Here is a 17,059-nt window from a genome sequence, read left to right as displayed (position 1 = left end):
AAAAGCATCGGAGCAGTAATAAAATCACTTGGTTAATCCTTTTTTTGACATGTTATTTCTGAGTAAAACACCTAGAATGCAATGCAGCATATGTTTCTTCATTTGGCCTCCCAATTATATTGTTTTGAATATTTGAAAACAGCTCATGTTTCTCAGAGTAAGCTGAGTTATGTTCGCTCTTTCAATTCAATACAGTTAACCACAACTAAATGTTTTATTTGGACCAGAGAATAAACCACAATAGATACGTTGTTTCCGGGTACTGCGCGTCCTTCTTTCGTGGCTGCAGGAAACGGTGTTTAGCCCTAAATCTGGTCTCAGATCAGTTTTCTCAACCTTTACCAGACATCAAGCTGATGCGTAAAACGGTGCCATAAAACCACACACTGATCCGCAGTCAGTACATTTAGCACCATCTCTAATCTTCCATCGCTGGAGTGCGCTGTCCTCGGTACAGAGGGAATCGAGAGGACGTGTTGATGACGTATGCAATATCCATTTTGTACATTATTCGCAGGTGTTGTCGATTCGGTCGGACTACTGGGTTATAAACACGTAATTTTTTTTTACAGTTAGCCTTCCAAGGCTAAATAAGAAGGCATCCTGGAAGAAGCGGGTGAACCGAAGATCCCTACGCAGCATGGATTCTATGTAACTCCGGCAAAATGTAATGAGGAGATGACTCCGGGAGAGAAAGATCAACAGGGTACCAACCGTATAGTGTTGGTCAAGAAAATTATCATGAAAGATGGGCCCACGGTATGTGAATTAATCGTCTTTATTTCGGCAGCCTATTACAACCGGAAATGTAGCCTATAGTATTTGTGTAATGTAACAATGTAACCGATTTCACATAAAACTGCAAACGATGGAGTATCAGCTGTGAGCGCGCCTGCGGTAGCAGCAGGCTATGACATAAGCGGACATTGTGTACTCGAGATACCTTGTGAAAATGAAACGGCTCTGTCAGCCTAAAGTGCGACACATTCTTGCGCTAAAGCTATTACCAATCCGTTTTGAAATGTGGATCAATGTGTTATTAGATGATCGATAATGATAGATGGTTACGTTGGAACGCCTATTGGAAGGACGCGGCCGGTAATATCTCGGGGTAGCGCCTTAAGGCCTATAGCTGCGGAGGAGCTTATTGAAGCCTGTATAATATTGTTATGTCGCTGCCATTACATAACATCCACCGGCTTCCCCCCAACGCAAGCTGTTTGCATGATAATTCCATAATCATGTATTCATAGACAGAATGCATTATCATGATAATGTGTTGTTTTCAAATTAATATTTGGATAATTGTTGTTGTTGATGATGCTGGCTGTGCTCTAGCCAATAGCCAGCTGTCAGGACCATGGAGGGTGTTACCATGGTGTTACCTTGGAAAGGAAGGATGACCTGGACCAAAAACACAATCACAGATGGCATAATAAAAAAAAGAAGGAAAACATTACATTTTGTACTATCCAGATGTAGGATCTTAATTTAATAACTATTTTTGGAGAATTACCCTGCACAGCAGGAAATGTAAAAGTGTAGGGTATTCGAGGTTTAACAAGGCTTCTGTTATTAGTCTGAGCTATGCATCAAAGTGGATTGAGACATTCATTTTATATTAGTGGTTTTATTTGTAATTAACACAACTTAATGCTTAGGCCTGACTATTTTTCACAACATTGAAAAGCCAGCAGTGATTGAATCGCCATTAGGCCTGGCTATTGTATGTCTAATTCCACAGATTAGGCTTGGTGATCATGACGTGATTTCCACCTTGCATGACAGCGAGCTGAGGTCACAACCACATCCCGCTCTCCCCCAGTTCTCACTCGTGTGTACATATTACATATACACAGACAAACTCAGTGCACTCACTGTCATCAACACGAGGGATAGTAATAGAAGGCCCACCTTCAATCTCTACTGTCATTTAACGGCCATGTCCCAATCTTCCCAAGACTAAAGGCTGCATCACTGTGCTGTGAAGTAGCTAGAGGCCTGTGCTCCTCTATCTCTGCCTTCCTCAAATACCACTGATGGACTCCTTCAGAGGTCCCCACGTGGATGTCTTCAAATAGCAAAGAAAGTGACTGATTCACCTTGAAAGAGAAGTGGAGCAGTGGGATTTCTTTCTCTTATTGATTTAGATTCAGACTGATTTAATCTTGATAATCCCATTCAGACAGCATCATTAGACATCAGACTCAGTAAATGGTAGCCTTTTTGAAATGCTGTTGAAAAAATTATCACACTGTGAGAGCTGTTAATTTGGTGGATGTTTTAAAATTGGATCGAACACAGTCTAAAATGGCCACCTTTCTTTCCTGTGTGTTGCAGCCGGGCCATGGCATTGGCAGACCCAGTGTCTCCCATGCTGTTGTGGTCATCTTCCTGGAGTTCTTTGCCTGGGGTCTCCTCACCACTCCCATGCTGACAGTGAGTTCCATCTCCAGCTGGCCTGTCTGTTTACAGATGTAGGATCTTAATTTGATCACCCTGAAGCAGGACATTTAAAAATGTTTAGTGTATTTGAGGTTTGAATGGCTTCTGAAGTTTGTAAATTCCATTGTGAAATTAGACTTGACTTTCTCTTTATGAAAAATGTATCAACCCCTACAAAATGACCATTCATTGTAATTCACATAATTCAAATTTCCTGTTGCTGCAGGATTATCTATCTTATCTATTTTATCTATTTTATTTTATCTATCTATTTTATCTGTCTATGCAACATGTAAAGTGTTGGTCCCAAGTGTCATGAGCTGAAATAAAAGATCCCAGAATTGTTCCATATGCACAACAAGCTTATTTCTCTCAAATGTTGTGCACAAATTTGTTTACGTCCCTGTTAGTGAGCATTTCTCCTTTGCCAAGATAATCCATCCACCTGACAGGTGTGGCATATCAAGAAACTGTTTAAACAGCATGATCATTACATAGGTGAACCTTGTGCTGGGGACAATTAAAGGCCACTCTAAAATGTGCAGTTTTGTCACACAATACCACCGATGACTCAAGTTGAGGGAGTGTGCAATTGGCATGCTGACTGCAGGAATGTTCAACAGAGCTGTTGCCAGAGAATTGTAATGTTCATTTCTTTACCATAAGCCAGCTCCGTTATTGTAGAGAATTTGGCAGTACGTCCAACCGGCCTCACAACGGCAGACCACGCGTAACCACGCCAGCTCAGGACCTCCTCATACGGCTTTTTCACCAGTGGGATCGTCTGAGGGGGGTGCTGAGGAATGTTTCTGTCTGTAATAAAGCCCTTTTGTGTGGAAAAAACTCATTATGTTCGGCTGGGTCTGGCTCCCTAGAGGGTGGACCTATGCCCTCCAAAGCCTACCCATGGCTGCGCCCCTGCCCAGTCATGTGAAATCCATAGATTAGTGCCAAATGCATTTATTTCAATTGACTGATTTCCTTATATGAACTGTAACTCAGTAAAATCTTTGAAATTGTTGCGTTTTATATTTTTGTTCAGTATATCTCTAGCACAGCCATCAACTCTCTCTCTCTCTTTCTCTCTCTCTCACTGCCAGTCTGTCTCTTATTTTCATCCCCATCTGTCTCTTCTAGTCTTCTCTCTGTAGGGTAGGTTTCTTGGCTTGTAAAACCGCTTGTTAAGCACACAGCTGTCTGTGTGTGTGTGTGACTATGGTTTCTTGGCAGTTGGCACCCTATCTGTGCAAGAGCCCCTTTTTAAAGATGTTTGTGGTTTCTCTGTGGTTTATTTTTGCAGGTTTTACATGAAACGTTTCCACAGCACACATTTCTGATGAATGGCCTTATTCAAGGTGTGAAGGTAAGATATCAGGCATAGAAATAACTTAAATACAAACATTTTGTTTGGAAGACTATGAACAGTATATCTCCCAAATAATTAACCAATTATGTAATTTATTGATCACTGCTATGAGGACCCGTAGAGTTGCATCCCTGAGCGATTGAACAAAAGCAGCACTCACTAATGTATTCTGGTACTCTATAAAAAAAAATATTCTAGTGTCTTATTATTTCATAACTAGTGGATGTTTAAGTTCATTGTAGGTTTATCATATGTCATTTCAGGAGAGCAAAGGGCAGCCATTTTCTTGCTGCTACTTGATTATAATTCAGCTCACTCTCATTTACACTAAAGATCAATGAGGCTTCTCATTACGGGTTCCCGGTAACATGACGTTCTTAACAGAGGCTCCTCCCCCTCTTTACCCTCCTCCGCCGCAGGGTCTCCTGTCCTTCATGAGCGCCCCTCTGATTGGTGCCCTGTCAGATGTGTGGGGCAGGCGGTCCTTCCTATTGGTCACTGTGTTCTTCACCTGCGCCCCCATCCCGCTCATGAGACTCAGTCCCTGGTAAGTCCTGCACCTCTCTTCTGAGCAAGAAAAAAACACTGCTGTGATTTGGTTCAGTATTCATTGTGTCTTTTGATTTGAATTAAACAATAAGTACATGTAAACAGGGAATCTTGTGTAGTGCTGTTGTAACAGTGCTGGTTTAGATGAAAATACCATATTATTCCACCTATGCACACACCACCATATAGCTGTCTGTTTTAACAATTTCAGTCAGCCTTTCAAATTGGTAAACATTTTGATGCCTGTCAATAGATCTTTAGAGTCTGTAGGAGTGTTTGTTGATCTTATTTGTCAAGTACGTGGTGTGGAATGCACTGCCTTGGATGTGACTGACAATGTTTCCTCCCTCAGGTGGTACTTTGCAGCGATTTCCATGTCAGGGGCTTTCTCTGTCACCTTCTCTGTCATCTTTGCTTATGTCTCTGATGTCACTGAGGAGCATGAAAGAAGCACAGCATACGGACTGGTAAAGAGCTAGTTAAATTTTTATTATGACTTCAACAGGGATGGGTAACTGATGGGAGTGGGGGCCACAAAACATCTGAACTCATCATGAGGGGCCGTAGTGGTTCATTGTTCTGCGTACCCACATCCATACCTACATATGCAGTCAGAGCCGGCCCTAGCCTTTTGAGGGCCATAAGCAAAGTTTTTGTGGGCCCCCACCTTGCGGGCAAAATATTTTAGCAGCTCCCCCTCTTGAAAGCGGGGCGTAGAGAAAATGTTAGTTTTAAAACAAGTTTGCTGCAATTCTACACATTTTGCTATGGGGCGGAGAGAAGATTGAGCAATTTTATAACTCATTTCATGCAATTCTACACATTTAGCAATAGGGTGGATAGAAATGTTTGCGGTTTTGAATGCGATATCTGAGTGTGTGACTAACAAAACCAATGGGGACCCCCAGGCTGGTAATTCTTAATAAATGACCAATCAAAAAAGATTTAGCTGACATGGGCTAATTGAGTGACTGTCAGTGATTGACATAACAAGAGGAAAACTGCTGATGCACAACCACATTTTGAAATTGCACCTGGTGTATTCTACTATTCTAACTCTCAACAGTACGTTTGGCCGCCAGTTGCCCATCCCTGATGTACAGTGTTTTCATCAGTTGATTGGGGTAGAGGATAGTGGATAATTCTATCTTGTCATCTTTCCAATTCTATTTGACAGTTATGTGGGTGAAGATCAAGTTCTGTACTTCTATATGGGTTTTGCAATGTGTTCTGTTGTGTTGAATAAGATGTTGGTTGTGTCATGTTTTTACAATCCTTCACACAGTGATTTCAGATCTCATGCAGTCCCTTGAGGTCACAGCATGCAGTCTGTCATATCCCATTGAATTCTCCCATCCTTTTCACTTTGTATTTTGAGCCCTGGCGTTGAATGAAGAATAGCATTCATTAACATGAATTACGTTTCCTTTGTATAGCTTAACCACTTGTGAAATGCGAAAAATAGCTGCATACATTGGGTCATTGACAGCTATTGGCTCCAATACCATAAAAAAAAAAAAAGTTAAATACACTACAGGACTTCATGGAAAACTGTGACAATTGTTGCTGAGTGGACTATCGTGATTAAATATTAATGGACCTAAAAAACACTAGTTTAGAACACACCTTGTCCTCTGTGTGTTTTCCTCTAGGTATCGGCTACGTTTGCAGCCAGCCTGGTGACGAGTCCGGCCATCGGGGCGTACCTGTCCGCGTGTTACGGTGACAACCTGGTGGTGTTGGTGGCTACGCTGGTGGCTCTGGCAGACATCTGCTTCATCCTGCTGGCCGTGCCTGAGTCCCTACCAGAGAAGATGAGACTCAACACCTGGGGAGCACCTATCACCTGGGAGCAGGCAGACCCCTTCCAGGTGAGTGCTACAGTATTCTATGCCATGCTATACCATGCTATGTGTCAATGAGATCTGTCTGGGATATACTATACGTACAGACACGTTAGTAGGCTACCTAGCTTCATCAGCGTCTGTGGCCATTTTGAAAAGCCTTTGGTGTCTCTGTTAGTTTAAAGCCTTTGGTGTCTCTGTTAGTTTAAAGCCTTTGGTGTCTCTGTTAGTTTAAAGCCTTTGGTGTCTCTGTTAGTTTAAAGCCTTTGGTGTCTCTGTTAGTTTAAAGCCTTTGGTGTCTCTGTTAGTTTAAAGCCTTTGGTGTCTCTGTTAGTTTAAAGCCTTTGGTGTCTCTGTTAGTTTAAAGCCTTTGGTGTCTCTGTTAGTTTAAAGCCTTTGGTGTCTCTGTTAGTTTAAAGCCTTTGGTGTCTCTGTTAGTTTAAAGCCTTTGGTGTCTCTGTTAGTTTAAAGCCTTTGGTGTCTCTGTTAGTTTAAAGCCTTTGGTGTCTCTGTTAGTTTAAAGCCTTTGGTGTCTCTGTTAGTTTAAAGCCTTTGGTGTCTCTCTTGTTTGCAGTCGATGAGGAAAGTGGGAAAGGATCCCACAGTTCTTCTCATCTGTATAACCGTGTTCCTGTCCTACCTACCTGAGGCTGGTCAATACTCCAGCTTCTTCCTATATCTTAGACAGGTAAATATCCAACTTGTTCCAAGTGTCGGGCTGTATCCAGATTTTCACTTCCTCATACCGTTCTTCTCTCACACCAGGATTTACAGTATTACTGGCTTAGTACAAAAGGGGGCTCCAAAAAAACCGCAAAAAAACCCATTGGGCGTCTATTACAAGAATGCTAACAGAATTAGCACAAGTAATAGAGGATTTCCATGGAGGCTGCTAGCTAAATATGCTAACGAGCGCAAACGGAAATAAACTAATTGCAAAATATTAGGAAATCCAGCTCATAAAGTTATACATACAGTATATAGGTAGGAACATTGCACTTCTGTTGTCATCTGATGACAATGAAGCTATTGTCTGCCGAATATGTTGCACTAATGTATTTTCGGTGAAGGAAAACAATAGTTACACGTCCCTGATCACTCTTGAAGCAAAAAAACACTGACTTTCAATATAAAACGTGATCCCTGTCAATACACAGCTGGACTCAACTGCTCGTGCTTTCTCCCGTTGTGCCATTTACAAACAAACACGTGACTGGCTCAACTGTGCTGGGGAACCATGGTAAACTTCATAATGTAAAATAATGTGACAGGTGAAATGAAGAACAGAATCTGCTTTATCTCCTAACAAATTGCACAAGTTTACAACAGGTATTTACTTAAAGTAGCTACAACAAAAAAAAATGTATTGTGGTAAATAGTTTTGACAGCCACAGGATGGTTTTTCAATACTATTTCCAAATTACCTGGTATATATGGTATACTGCCAAAGTCTAGTTGATCCTCTACCTTAGACAATTAAACCAATTAAGCCTTCCCCATTTCTCCTTCTCCCAAATCCAGTCAGCTGATGTTCTGAAAGAGCTGCAAAATCTGGACCCCTACAAATCAGCCGGGCTAGACAATCTGGACCCTTTCTTTCTATAATTATCTGCCGAAATTGTTGCAACCCCTATTACTAGCCTGTTCAACCTTTCTTTCGTGTCATCTGAGATTCCCTAAGTTTGGAAAGCAGCTGAGGTCATCCCCCTCTTCAAAGGGGAGGACACTCTTGACCAAAAATGCTGCAGACCTATATCTATCCTACCCTGCCTTTCTAAAGTGTTCAAAAGCCAAGTCAACAAACAGATTACCGACCATTTCGAATCCCACCGCACCTTCTCCGCTATGCAATCTGGTTTCAAAGCTGGTCATGGGTGTACCTCAGCCACGCTCAAGGTCCTAAATGATATCTTAACCGCCATCGATAAGAAACAATACTGTGCAGCCATATTCATTGACATGGCCAAGGCTTTCGACTCTGTCAATCACCACATCCTCATCGGCAGACTCAATAGCCTTGGTTTCTCAAATGATTGCCTCGCCTGGTTCACCAACTACTTCTCTGATAGGGTTCAGTGTGTCAAATCGGAGGGCCTGTTGTCCGGGCCTCTGGCAGTCTCTATGGGGGTGCCACAGGGTTCAGTTCTCTGTTCTCTGTATACATCAATGATGTTGCTCTTGCTGCTGGTGATTCTCTGATCCACCTCTACGCAGACGACACCATTCTGTATACTTCTGGCCCTTCTTTGGACACTGTGTTAACTACCCTCCAGACGAGCTTCAATGCCATACAACTCTCGTTCCGTGGCCTCCAACTGCTCTTAAATACAAGTAAAACTAAATACATGCTCTTCAACTGATCGCTGCCTGCACCTGCCCGTCCGTCCAGCATCACTACTCTGGACGGTTCTGACTTAGAATATGTGGACAACTACAAATACCTAGGTGTCTGGTTAGACTGTAACCTCTCCTTCCAGACTCACATCAAACATCTCCAACCCAAAGTTAAATCTAGAATTGGCTTCCTTTTTCGCAACAAAGCATCTTTCACTCATGCTGCCAAACATACCCTCGTAAAACTGACCATCCTACCGATCCTCGACTTCGGCGACATCATTTACAAAATAGCCTCTAATACCCTACTCAATAAATTGGATGCAGTTTATCACAGTGCCATACGTTTTGTCACCAAAGCCCCATATACTACCCACCACTGCGACCTGTACGCTCTCGTTGGCTGGCTCTCGCTTCATACTCGTCGCCAAACCCACTGGCTCCAGGTCATCTACAAGACCCTGCTAGGTAAAGTTCCCCCTTATCTCAGCTCGCTGGTCACCATAGCAGCACCCACCTGTAGCACGCGCTACAGCAGGTATATCTCTCTGGTCACCCCCAAAGCCAATTCATCCTTCGGCCGCCTCTCCTTCCAGTTCTCTGCTGCCAATGACTGGAACGAACTACAAAAATCTCTAAAACTGGAAATACTTTTCTCCCTCACTAGCTTTAAGCACCAGCTGTCAGAACAGCTCACAGATTACTGCACCTGTACATAGCCCATCTATAATTTAGCCCAAACAACTACCTCTTCCCCTAATGTATTTATTTATTTTGCTCCTTTGCACCCCATTATTTATATTTCTACTTTGCACTTTCTTCCACTGCAAATCTACCATTCCAGTGTTTTACTTGCTATATTGTATTTACTTCGCCACCATGGCCTTTTTTGCCTTTACCTCCCTTCTCACCTCATTTGCTCACTTTGTATATAGACTTATTTTTCTGCTATATTATTGACTGTAGGTTTGTTTTATTCCATGTGTAACTCTGTGTTGTTGTATGTGTCAAACTGCTTTGCTTTATCTTGGCCAGGTCGCAATTGTAAATGAGAACTTGTTCTCAACTTGCCTACCTGGTTAAATAAAGGTGAAAAATAAATAAAATAAAAACACCTGCTCTTCATTTACCCAAGACTGCTAAAAACGTATCTTTCATTTATCTGCGCCATCTGGCAGTAAACATGAGATTTTGGTATTATTATACCCGGCTACGGGTACCCAGCCCCATGTAGACTATCTGTGTGAGTGAGACCTAGCAAACTAACCTCAATATTGTGTGCAGATTTCTAATGAAAACATCATCCACATAAAATTCAACACATCAAATCATCTCAACAAGAGATGAAGAACAGTTGAGTTATTTCTGTACAAGGTGTCGTTTACCACAGGTTCAGTTCGTTATAGCTGGGTGACTGTAATCATAGAGATTTCGTTCTTTCGCCGTTCCTTTCTCTTCTACTTGAACAGCTCACTCTCCATTGAGCACAGTCAAGTGCTTGTCATTTAACATAGTGGCATTAATTTGCTTTGGAGTAAAGAGGGAGACTAATGCTGTTTTATGGCTTTCTCCCTCTGTTTATAGCTCTCTCTCTTTCTGTCTTTCTCCCTTTCTCTCTCTTTGTCTCGCTCTCCATTTATTTTTATTTCTCAATCTCTCTATCTCAGGTCATTAACTTTTCATCGGCAACAATCGCAGTGTTCATCGGGGTGGTTGGGATCCTCTCCATCATAGCTCAGGTATGTATCTGGTGCAATACTCCTCCATTTAACTGTCTGTGGGAGACTGCAATGTGTTACTGAACAATCAGTTCTAATCAAGTCTTAGGTTAAAAACATATGTCAGTCCAAATTAGTTATTGTCCTTTGGAATTGAATCCACGTTTAGATGTAAAGAATGCTGACATTTTTTATTTTCATTATTTAACTAGGCAAGTCAGTTGAGAACAAATTCTTATTTTCAATGATGGCCTAGGAACAGTGGGTTAACTGCCTTGTTCAGGGGCAGAACGACAGATTTTTATCTTGTCAGCTCGGGGATTCGATCTTGCAACCTTTCGGTTATGAGTTCGATGCATGCCCGCTCTAAAAAGGCATTATAATGTAATGTAGCAAATTGTGTAATTCCTCTGAATACAATATTTGTGGAGTGTGCCTACAATAAATATTAAATAAATTAGCACTTTGTAAAGCACTTTGTGATGACTTCTGATGTAAAATGGGCTTTATAAAAACATTTGATATTTTTTTAATGTATTAATTGTTTGCCTCTTGTTGCAGACACTTATTCTGACAGTCTTGATGAGAACTATTGGAAACAAGAACACGGTCCTTCTGGGCCTGGGCTTCCAGATTCTACAGCTGGCCTGGTATGGCTTTGGGTCAGAACCATGGTGGGTCAGCTTCAACTCTGTCTGCTGTACTGTGGTTACCTTAGTATTATCAACAGGGCTGGCCTGTACTGTGGCTACCTGAGTAATATCAACAGGGCTGGCCTGTACTGTGGCTACCTGAGTAATATCAACAGGGCTGGCCTGTACTGTGGCTACCTGAGTAGTATCAACAGGGCTGGCCTGTACTGTGGCTACCTGAGTAGTATCAACAGGGCTGGCCTGTACTTGGCTACCTGAGTAGTATCAACAGGGCTGGCCTGTACTGTGGCTACCTGAGTAGTATCAACAGGGCTGGCCTGTACTGTGGCTACCTGAGTAGTATCAACAGGGCTGGCCTGTACTGTGGCTACCTGAGTAGTATCAACAGGGCTGGCCTGTACTGTGGCTACCTGAGTAGTATCAACAGGGCTGGCCTGTACTGTGGCTACCTGAGTAGTATCAACAGGGCTGGCCTGTGTTGACAGTTAAGTACAGTTAGACAACAGATAGAACTCACACTATTTAAAACATTTTATAAATACAGAATATTATAAGTCCTTGACTGTCCACTCTATTGTTAACAAAACCTTAATGCAATTATCTCTCTTGTTCAAATGAAAAACGATCTAAAAAAAAAGGAAGCAAAAGCGAAGGGGAATTGTGATCAGTTTTATCAGAGGTCACTGAGCGTGCTCAGAAGGGCTGGTCCTGAGGGTGTGGTTACTAGTTCCTATAGCTAAGTGTCTGTCTGTCTCCTCTCTTGTGTAGGATGATGTGGGCTGCAGGTGCAGTAGCAGCCATGTCTAGTATCACCTTTCCTGCAGTGAGCGCCCTGGTGTCTCGCAGTGCAGACCCAGATAAGCAAGGTAAGACATTCCCTTTATTTCTCTTTTCTGTATGTACTTCATCCGTTTGTCCTGCTCTAAGATATTTCCCTTCATGTAACCTGTCCGTTTGTCCTGCTCTCTTCGGTACCACCTTTCTTCCTTTGCCCCCCCCCCGTTGTCATTTTGAAAGTGAATCAATATGAAAAATATGTTTGCTGGACATTTTCCATTAAGACACACCACAGTATATAAAGGCATGGATGTTTTAACTTTGACTATTTGTTTCATAGCAGACGTATAGCAGAAATTTAAGGCACCCGAGTGGCGCAGCAGTCTAAGGCACTGCATCTCAGTGCTAGAGGCGTCACTAAAGGTCCTGGTTCTATCCCGGGCTGTATTACAACTGGGCTGTGATCGGGAATCCCATAATAGGACGGTGCACATTTGGCCCATCGTTGTCCGGGTTAGGGTAGGGTTTGGCTGGGGTAGGCCGTTATTGTAAAATAAGAATTTGTTCTTAACTGACTTGCCTAGTTAAATAAAAATATCCTGTGGTTATCATTTGACTTTGTTCTTATAGGCCTTGATCAGAAACAAAGTCTCATGGATGTTTATGTATCTGTATCCTCTGTGATGTCATGCTGTTCTGCCCAGGGACCACAGGTACTCATGGTCCCTGACAAATAAATGTATAACCTGTCTCTCCTCAGGTCTGGTTCAGGGGATGATCACTGGTATCCGAGGCCTGTGTAACGGTCTGGGCCCGGCACTGTACGGACTTATCTTCTTCATGTTTAACGTAGAGCTGAACACAATCGATCCCATCCAGGGAGAGTACCCCATCGACCCTTTACCTATTAACCCCCCGACTGAGGTAAATGAATCACGATCACCAATGACATCGTCATTGTTACTCTAGTATAGGCAGACTTTATATAGCTGTATACATTTCTGTCTCATTTAGCTTTAACACATGTTTCTTCCTAAGTAGGTACTTGCAATCTTCCCGTTGCCACATTCCTTCATCTTTCTGTTTCTTTATTCAGAGATGGGTTATATTCTTTGTGTTGTATGAATGTCAAATGAAGTTCCTACAGAAAAATGAAGTTTTGTATCTATAATACCGTGTCTCTCTCCATACAGAAATCCTTGATCCCCGGCCCTCCCTTCCTGCTGGGCTCATGCACGGTGGTGGTGGCCTTCCTGGTTGCCTTGTTTATCCCTGAGAACACCGAACCTCCGGTGGTGACCTGCGCTGACGCCAAGGATACCTCCATGCTAGCCGGCGTCCACATCAACACCCCGTTACCGGGCAGCGACGAGGACACGCCAGCGCTGACCAGCGACGAGGACTTTGAGCCCCTCCTGCAGGACAGCGTTGTGTGACTGAGGGAGGGCAGCAGGTGGCTCCTGCAGAACAGAATCGTGTGACTGAGGGAGGATGGAGGGCAGCAGGCGGCTTTGGTATTATTACACCCAGCTACGGGTACCACGCCCCCCATGTAGCCTACGTATCCCCAACGGAGAAGAGGGAGAGAGGCCTAGCTAACAAACCTCAATATTGTGTGCAACTCTGCACTGCACAACCAACCGGTCCCCGCCCCTGTCCCATAGGAACTAGTATTTTCTTTTAGGAGGATTGGATTTGCTGTTTATGATGTGATCTTACAGGGGATGTTTTTTTGGTTTTTACCTCTAGGACTCTAAGTTTTAATTCTGAAGGGAGCGATAGCGAAGATGGCGGACCCAGCGGGCAAAACTGGTTACTGGTTGGTATCTGGTGCCATTTCAACCAGATTTGCCCGCTGGGGAGATTGAGTTGTTCAGTAGAGGTAGAAGGGAAAGAGCTTGCTGTGCCCGGAATTTGATTGCTTTAACGAATCTTCAAGCTCAGCATTTACTGTAGTCCTCACCTAATGGTACCTCAATACAAGGAGGCTTGAACCGAATCTGTGAAGTGCAAGGAGATATGTGCCAGTAGTCAGTCAACAACACTTAAAATATTTACTTAGAAGACTTGTTCACTACGAGCAGCCATAAGATTACGACATTATAAAAGGGATGAGATATATACTGTAAGTCCGATATTTCATGGGAGCTTCTGTTCACAAGCCTTACAACAACTCATATCATTCAGAGAGCAGTTATCATATCATTGTCTTATAACTGGTGGGGAAACATGGGAGATTAGGATGGGATATAGGATATTTGACATAGGAAGATTAGATCTTGGTGTAATTTTTACTCCCAAGATCTCAACTTCTCACTTTATTGTGCAGAGTTTTGGTACTTGAACCACTGGTCCTAGAGTAACTGCTAAAAGTGTTCCTGTATATTGAGAACATGGAACTATTTAAGATATTCACTGGATGTGGCATCCTGTCAGTAGGAGGCAGTGCTGAGGTGTGGATGATGCCATTAGGTTATGGTTGTCATGGTTTTATGCAGTGCTCTGCAGTTTCTGTTCAGTCTGCAAAATCTTGATTGCTACTGTACTAAAAAGGGTTTTTATCTTAAAATATATGATGTATTTTATTTATATTATCCATACTGTAAAAATAATATTGCTAACGTTCTGCAACATATTGACAGAAATGTCTAGGCTACTCTGGTAGTAATAATAATGTATTTAACTTAGAGGAACAAGTTGTTACTGGTTCTTTTTGTAATTTTTGGGCGAATTTTTTTAAATCTTTTTTTTTAAGTATAACCTTATCCTGAAATATATTTTGGGGGTGGACATTTTTTTTTGGGGGGGGGGAGGTGACAAAATCATGACTTTCAATCATTTTTTTTTTTCTTTCACTAAATATGTCCCAGTGTTGCAAGCTACCTCAGCTTTAAAAATTACTTATTTTGAAGTCTGATTTTAACGTGGTTTAACCATCATCTGCAAAATCATCGTTAGCTCAAATAGTTTTCACCCCCCAAGAGTCAAACTTAGCTAACCCGGGGTTTATAAAATATAAATTAAGAGAAAGCAATTTGACCTGATCAAATCCATTAGGGGCACATTTTTATTGTACATAATGATTATTTTCTGTGAGGTTGTCACAATGTGTAAATGTTCATATTTTATATGTACATACTGTATTGAATTAAAGGTATTAGCCTGTATACCTACAGGTTACGCTTTTAAAACTAATATTTACCCCTCATGAACAACAACGCCAAGTTGTTTTCCCTAATGTGAATGAGGAAGTAGTTTGTCTAGACCTACAGCTGTATGTAAAGGTACTCAATACCCATGTCAAGTTGAGTATGTACTGAAGGAGATTCCTGTTTGGATGCATAATGCATGAATAGTGACTAGCTGTCCATGGATCTTTTTAAGAGTATAGTATTAGAAAGCTCACAAAATGTGTTGTACCTGAATGTGAACTTTTAAAAGTATTTATATTCCTCAAAAAGTGGCTATGGGGACAGAAAGACACAGCTACACATGTCTTCCTGTCTGTCCCTGAAATGAAACAATAAACAATATATTAGGTATACAGTTGATTGGTTATTGGTTGTGCTCAGACAGAGATTGTGAGTGCTTCTGCTTTCCCCTGACGGTTTGCCAGTCATTTCCTTGTTCTCTAAGGTACATGTACGCAGGTTCCTATCAGCGAGGGAAATGATTGAAGTGAGCAGGAGAAGGTAAAGCTTCCTATCTGTCACCTCCAACCCCAATCCTGTTGTGAAGTATTTTGACCAAGAATCCATAAATTGATGTCAGAAGGTCAACAGCTACTTTCGTCAGTGACTGTTGTTGAATTTCCTCCAGTGTTATATTGTACCCGCCTGTAAGAGTAAAAAGGAATTATTATTATTATTATTATTATAAATTCTATGATGAAGACTATTGTATTGTATATGTTATGGAAAAGTATATCGGAATGGTTACAATACATATCTCTAGGACTGCTATATTTTGGGAACACGTTTAGAAATTCATTGCCCACAAATCTGAAATGCACCCCATGAAGTATTTTTCTTATTTTGTGTAACATGATGATGATTTTGTTATCATAGTTGCACATCAACTTCATAGTTGTGTTTGTATGATGATGATTTATAACTGAGACAACATATTCCACCATGTGCTCTTTATGTCTGTATCTACACCCAGCATCTTTGAGAGGATTATTATACAAACGTGCCTAACAAGTGAACATGTTCATTTCTGAAGATAAGACAAATGACTATAGCTTTGTCTCAAACTGGCACCCTATTCCCTTATTAGTGCACTCCTTTTGACCAGGGCCCCATCGGGCTCTGGTCAAAACTATTACACTATATAGAGAATAGGGTGCCATTTGGGATGCAGCCTAACGGTGTACATGAAGTGGAAGTTATTGCTCATGATAACCCAAACAAATGAAATATAAACGGGCTATGTATATATACCTCTTAAGTCTTGTCTTGGGAAAAAAGGAAAAAGGTTGAATTGTAATAATAAAAAAACATGACCTAAGTCAAGTAATGTAACCTATTTTAACGGTGTTCATATTTTGATCACATGGTGGCGGTGTTGTGCTGTGTACTTTCCCAATAGAAATCAAGATGGAAGATTTTAGCTGTGAGTGGGCAGGCTAGCGTTTATTAGGATGAGTCTTGTCCAGGAGGCAGAGCTATTTTCCGCTAGATGAGCCAGCTGCAAAGTCAAAATTGTCTATATTGAAAAAATGTATGAAAACAAACATTTTGCTTTGTCTTAAATTAATACCAAAAAGCTTCAAATAAGGTTAGGGTTAGCATTAGGGTGGTGGTAAAAGTACTCAATTGTCATATTTGAGTAAAATGAAAGATACCTTAATAGGAAATTACTCAAGTAAAAGTGAAAGTCACCCAGTAAAATACTACTTGAGTAAAAGTCAAATATACTTAAGTATCAAAAGTATAAATCATTTCAAGTTCCTTATTTTAAGCAAACCAGACGGCACCATTTTCTTCTTAAAAAAATAAATACAAAAATAAATCATTACGGCTAGGGTCACGCTCCAACACTCAGACATAATTTACAAATGAAGCATGTGTTTAGTGAGTCAGGCAGGTCAGAGGCAGTAGGGATGACCAGACTCTTGATAAGTGTGTGTGAATTAGACAATTTTTCTGTCCTGCTAAGCATTCAAAATGTAATGAGTAGATTTGGGAGTCAGGGAAAATGTATGGACTAATAAGGACATTTCCTTTAGGAATGTAGTGAAGTAAAATTTAGTCAAATATAAAAAAGTAAAGTACAAAAAATGACTCAAGTATTTTTACTTAAATGTATTACTTAAGTAATTTACATCACTGGTGACAGCTTCCTCTCTCTCTCTCTCTCTCTCTCTCTCTC

General features: G+C 41.4%; 1 protein-coding gene across 1 annotated transcript; it reads left to right on the top strand.

The window, feature by feature from the left end:
• The first annotated feature begins 354 nt into the window (after window positions 1–354).
• Window positions 355–16,213, top strand: LOC106568412 (hippocampus abundant transcript 1 protein). Its single transcript, XM_014138731.2, has 13 exons — window positions 355–484; window positions 573–759; window positions 2,341–2,439; window positions 3,746–3,808; window positions 4,231–4,358; window positions 4,713–4,827; window positions 6,013–6,231; window positions 6,779–6,892; window positions 10,206–10,277; window positions 10,818–10,930; window positions 11,678–11,775; window positions 12,447–12,610; window positions 12,880–16,213. Exons 2-13 carry the CDS (start codon window positions 679–681, stop codon window positions 13,120–13,122), a joined length of 1,509 nt encoding a protein of 502 aa, XP_013994206.1. The 5' UTR covers window positions 355–484; window positions 573–678; the 3' UTR covers window positions 13,123–16,213.
• Window positions 16,214–17,059: the final 846 nt, after the last annotated feature.

This window comes from Salmo salar, chromosome ssa13 (assembly GCF_905237065.1).
Source record: "Salmo salar chromosome ssa13, Ssal_v3.1, whole genome shotgun sequence".
Classification (NCBI taxonomy): Eukaryota; Metazoa; Chordata; class Actinopteri; order Salmoniformes; family Salmonidae; genus Salmo; species Salmo salar.
This window is presented reverse-complemented; position numbering and strand designations above follow the sequence as displayed.

What these genes read in the sequence shown, in the direction of transcription:
- LOC106568412 (XM_014138731.2), top strand. Translation starts at nt 679, where the DNA reads ATGACTCCGGGAGAGAAAGATCAACAGGGTACCAACCGTATAGTGTTG. An exon ending in CTCATGAGACTCAGTCCCTG is followed by an intron (nt 4,359 to 4,712) that starts GTAAGTCCTGCA and finishes TTCCTCCCTCAG; the next exon opens with GTGGTACTTTGCAGCGATTT. An exon ending in GGCTTTGGGTCAGAACCATG is followed by an intron (nt 10,931 to 11,677) that starts GTGGGTCAGCTT and finishes TCTCTTGTGTAG; the next exon opens with GATGATGTGGGCTGCAGGTG.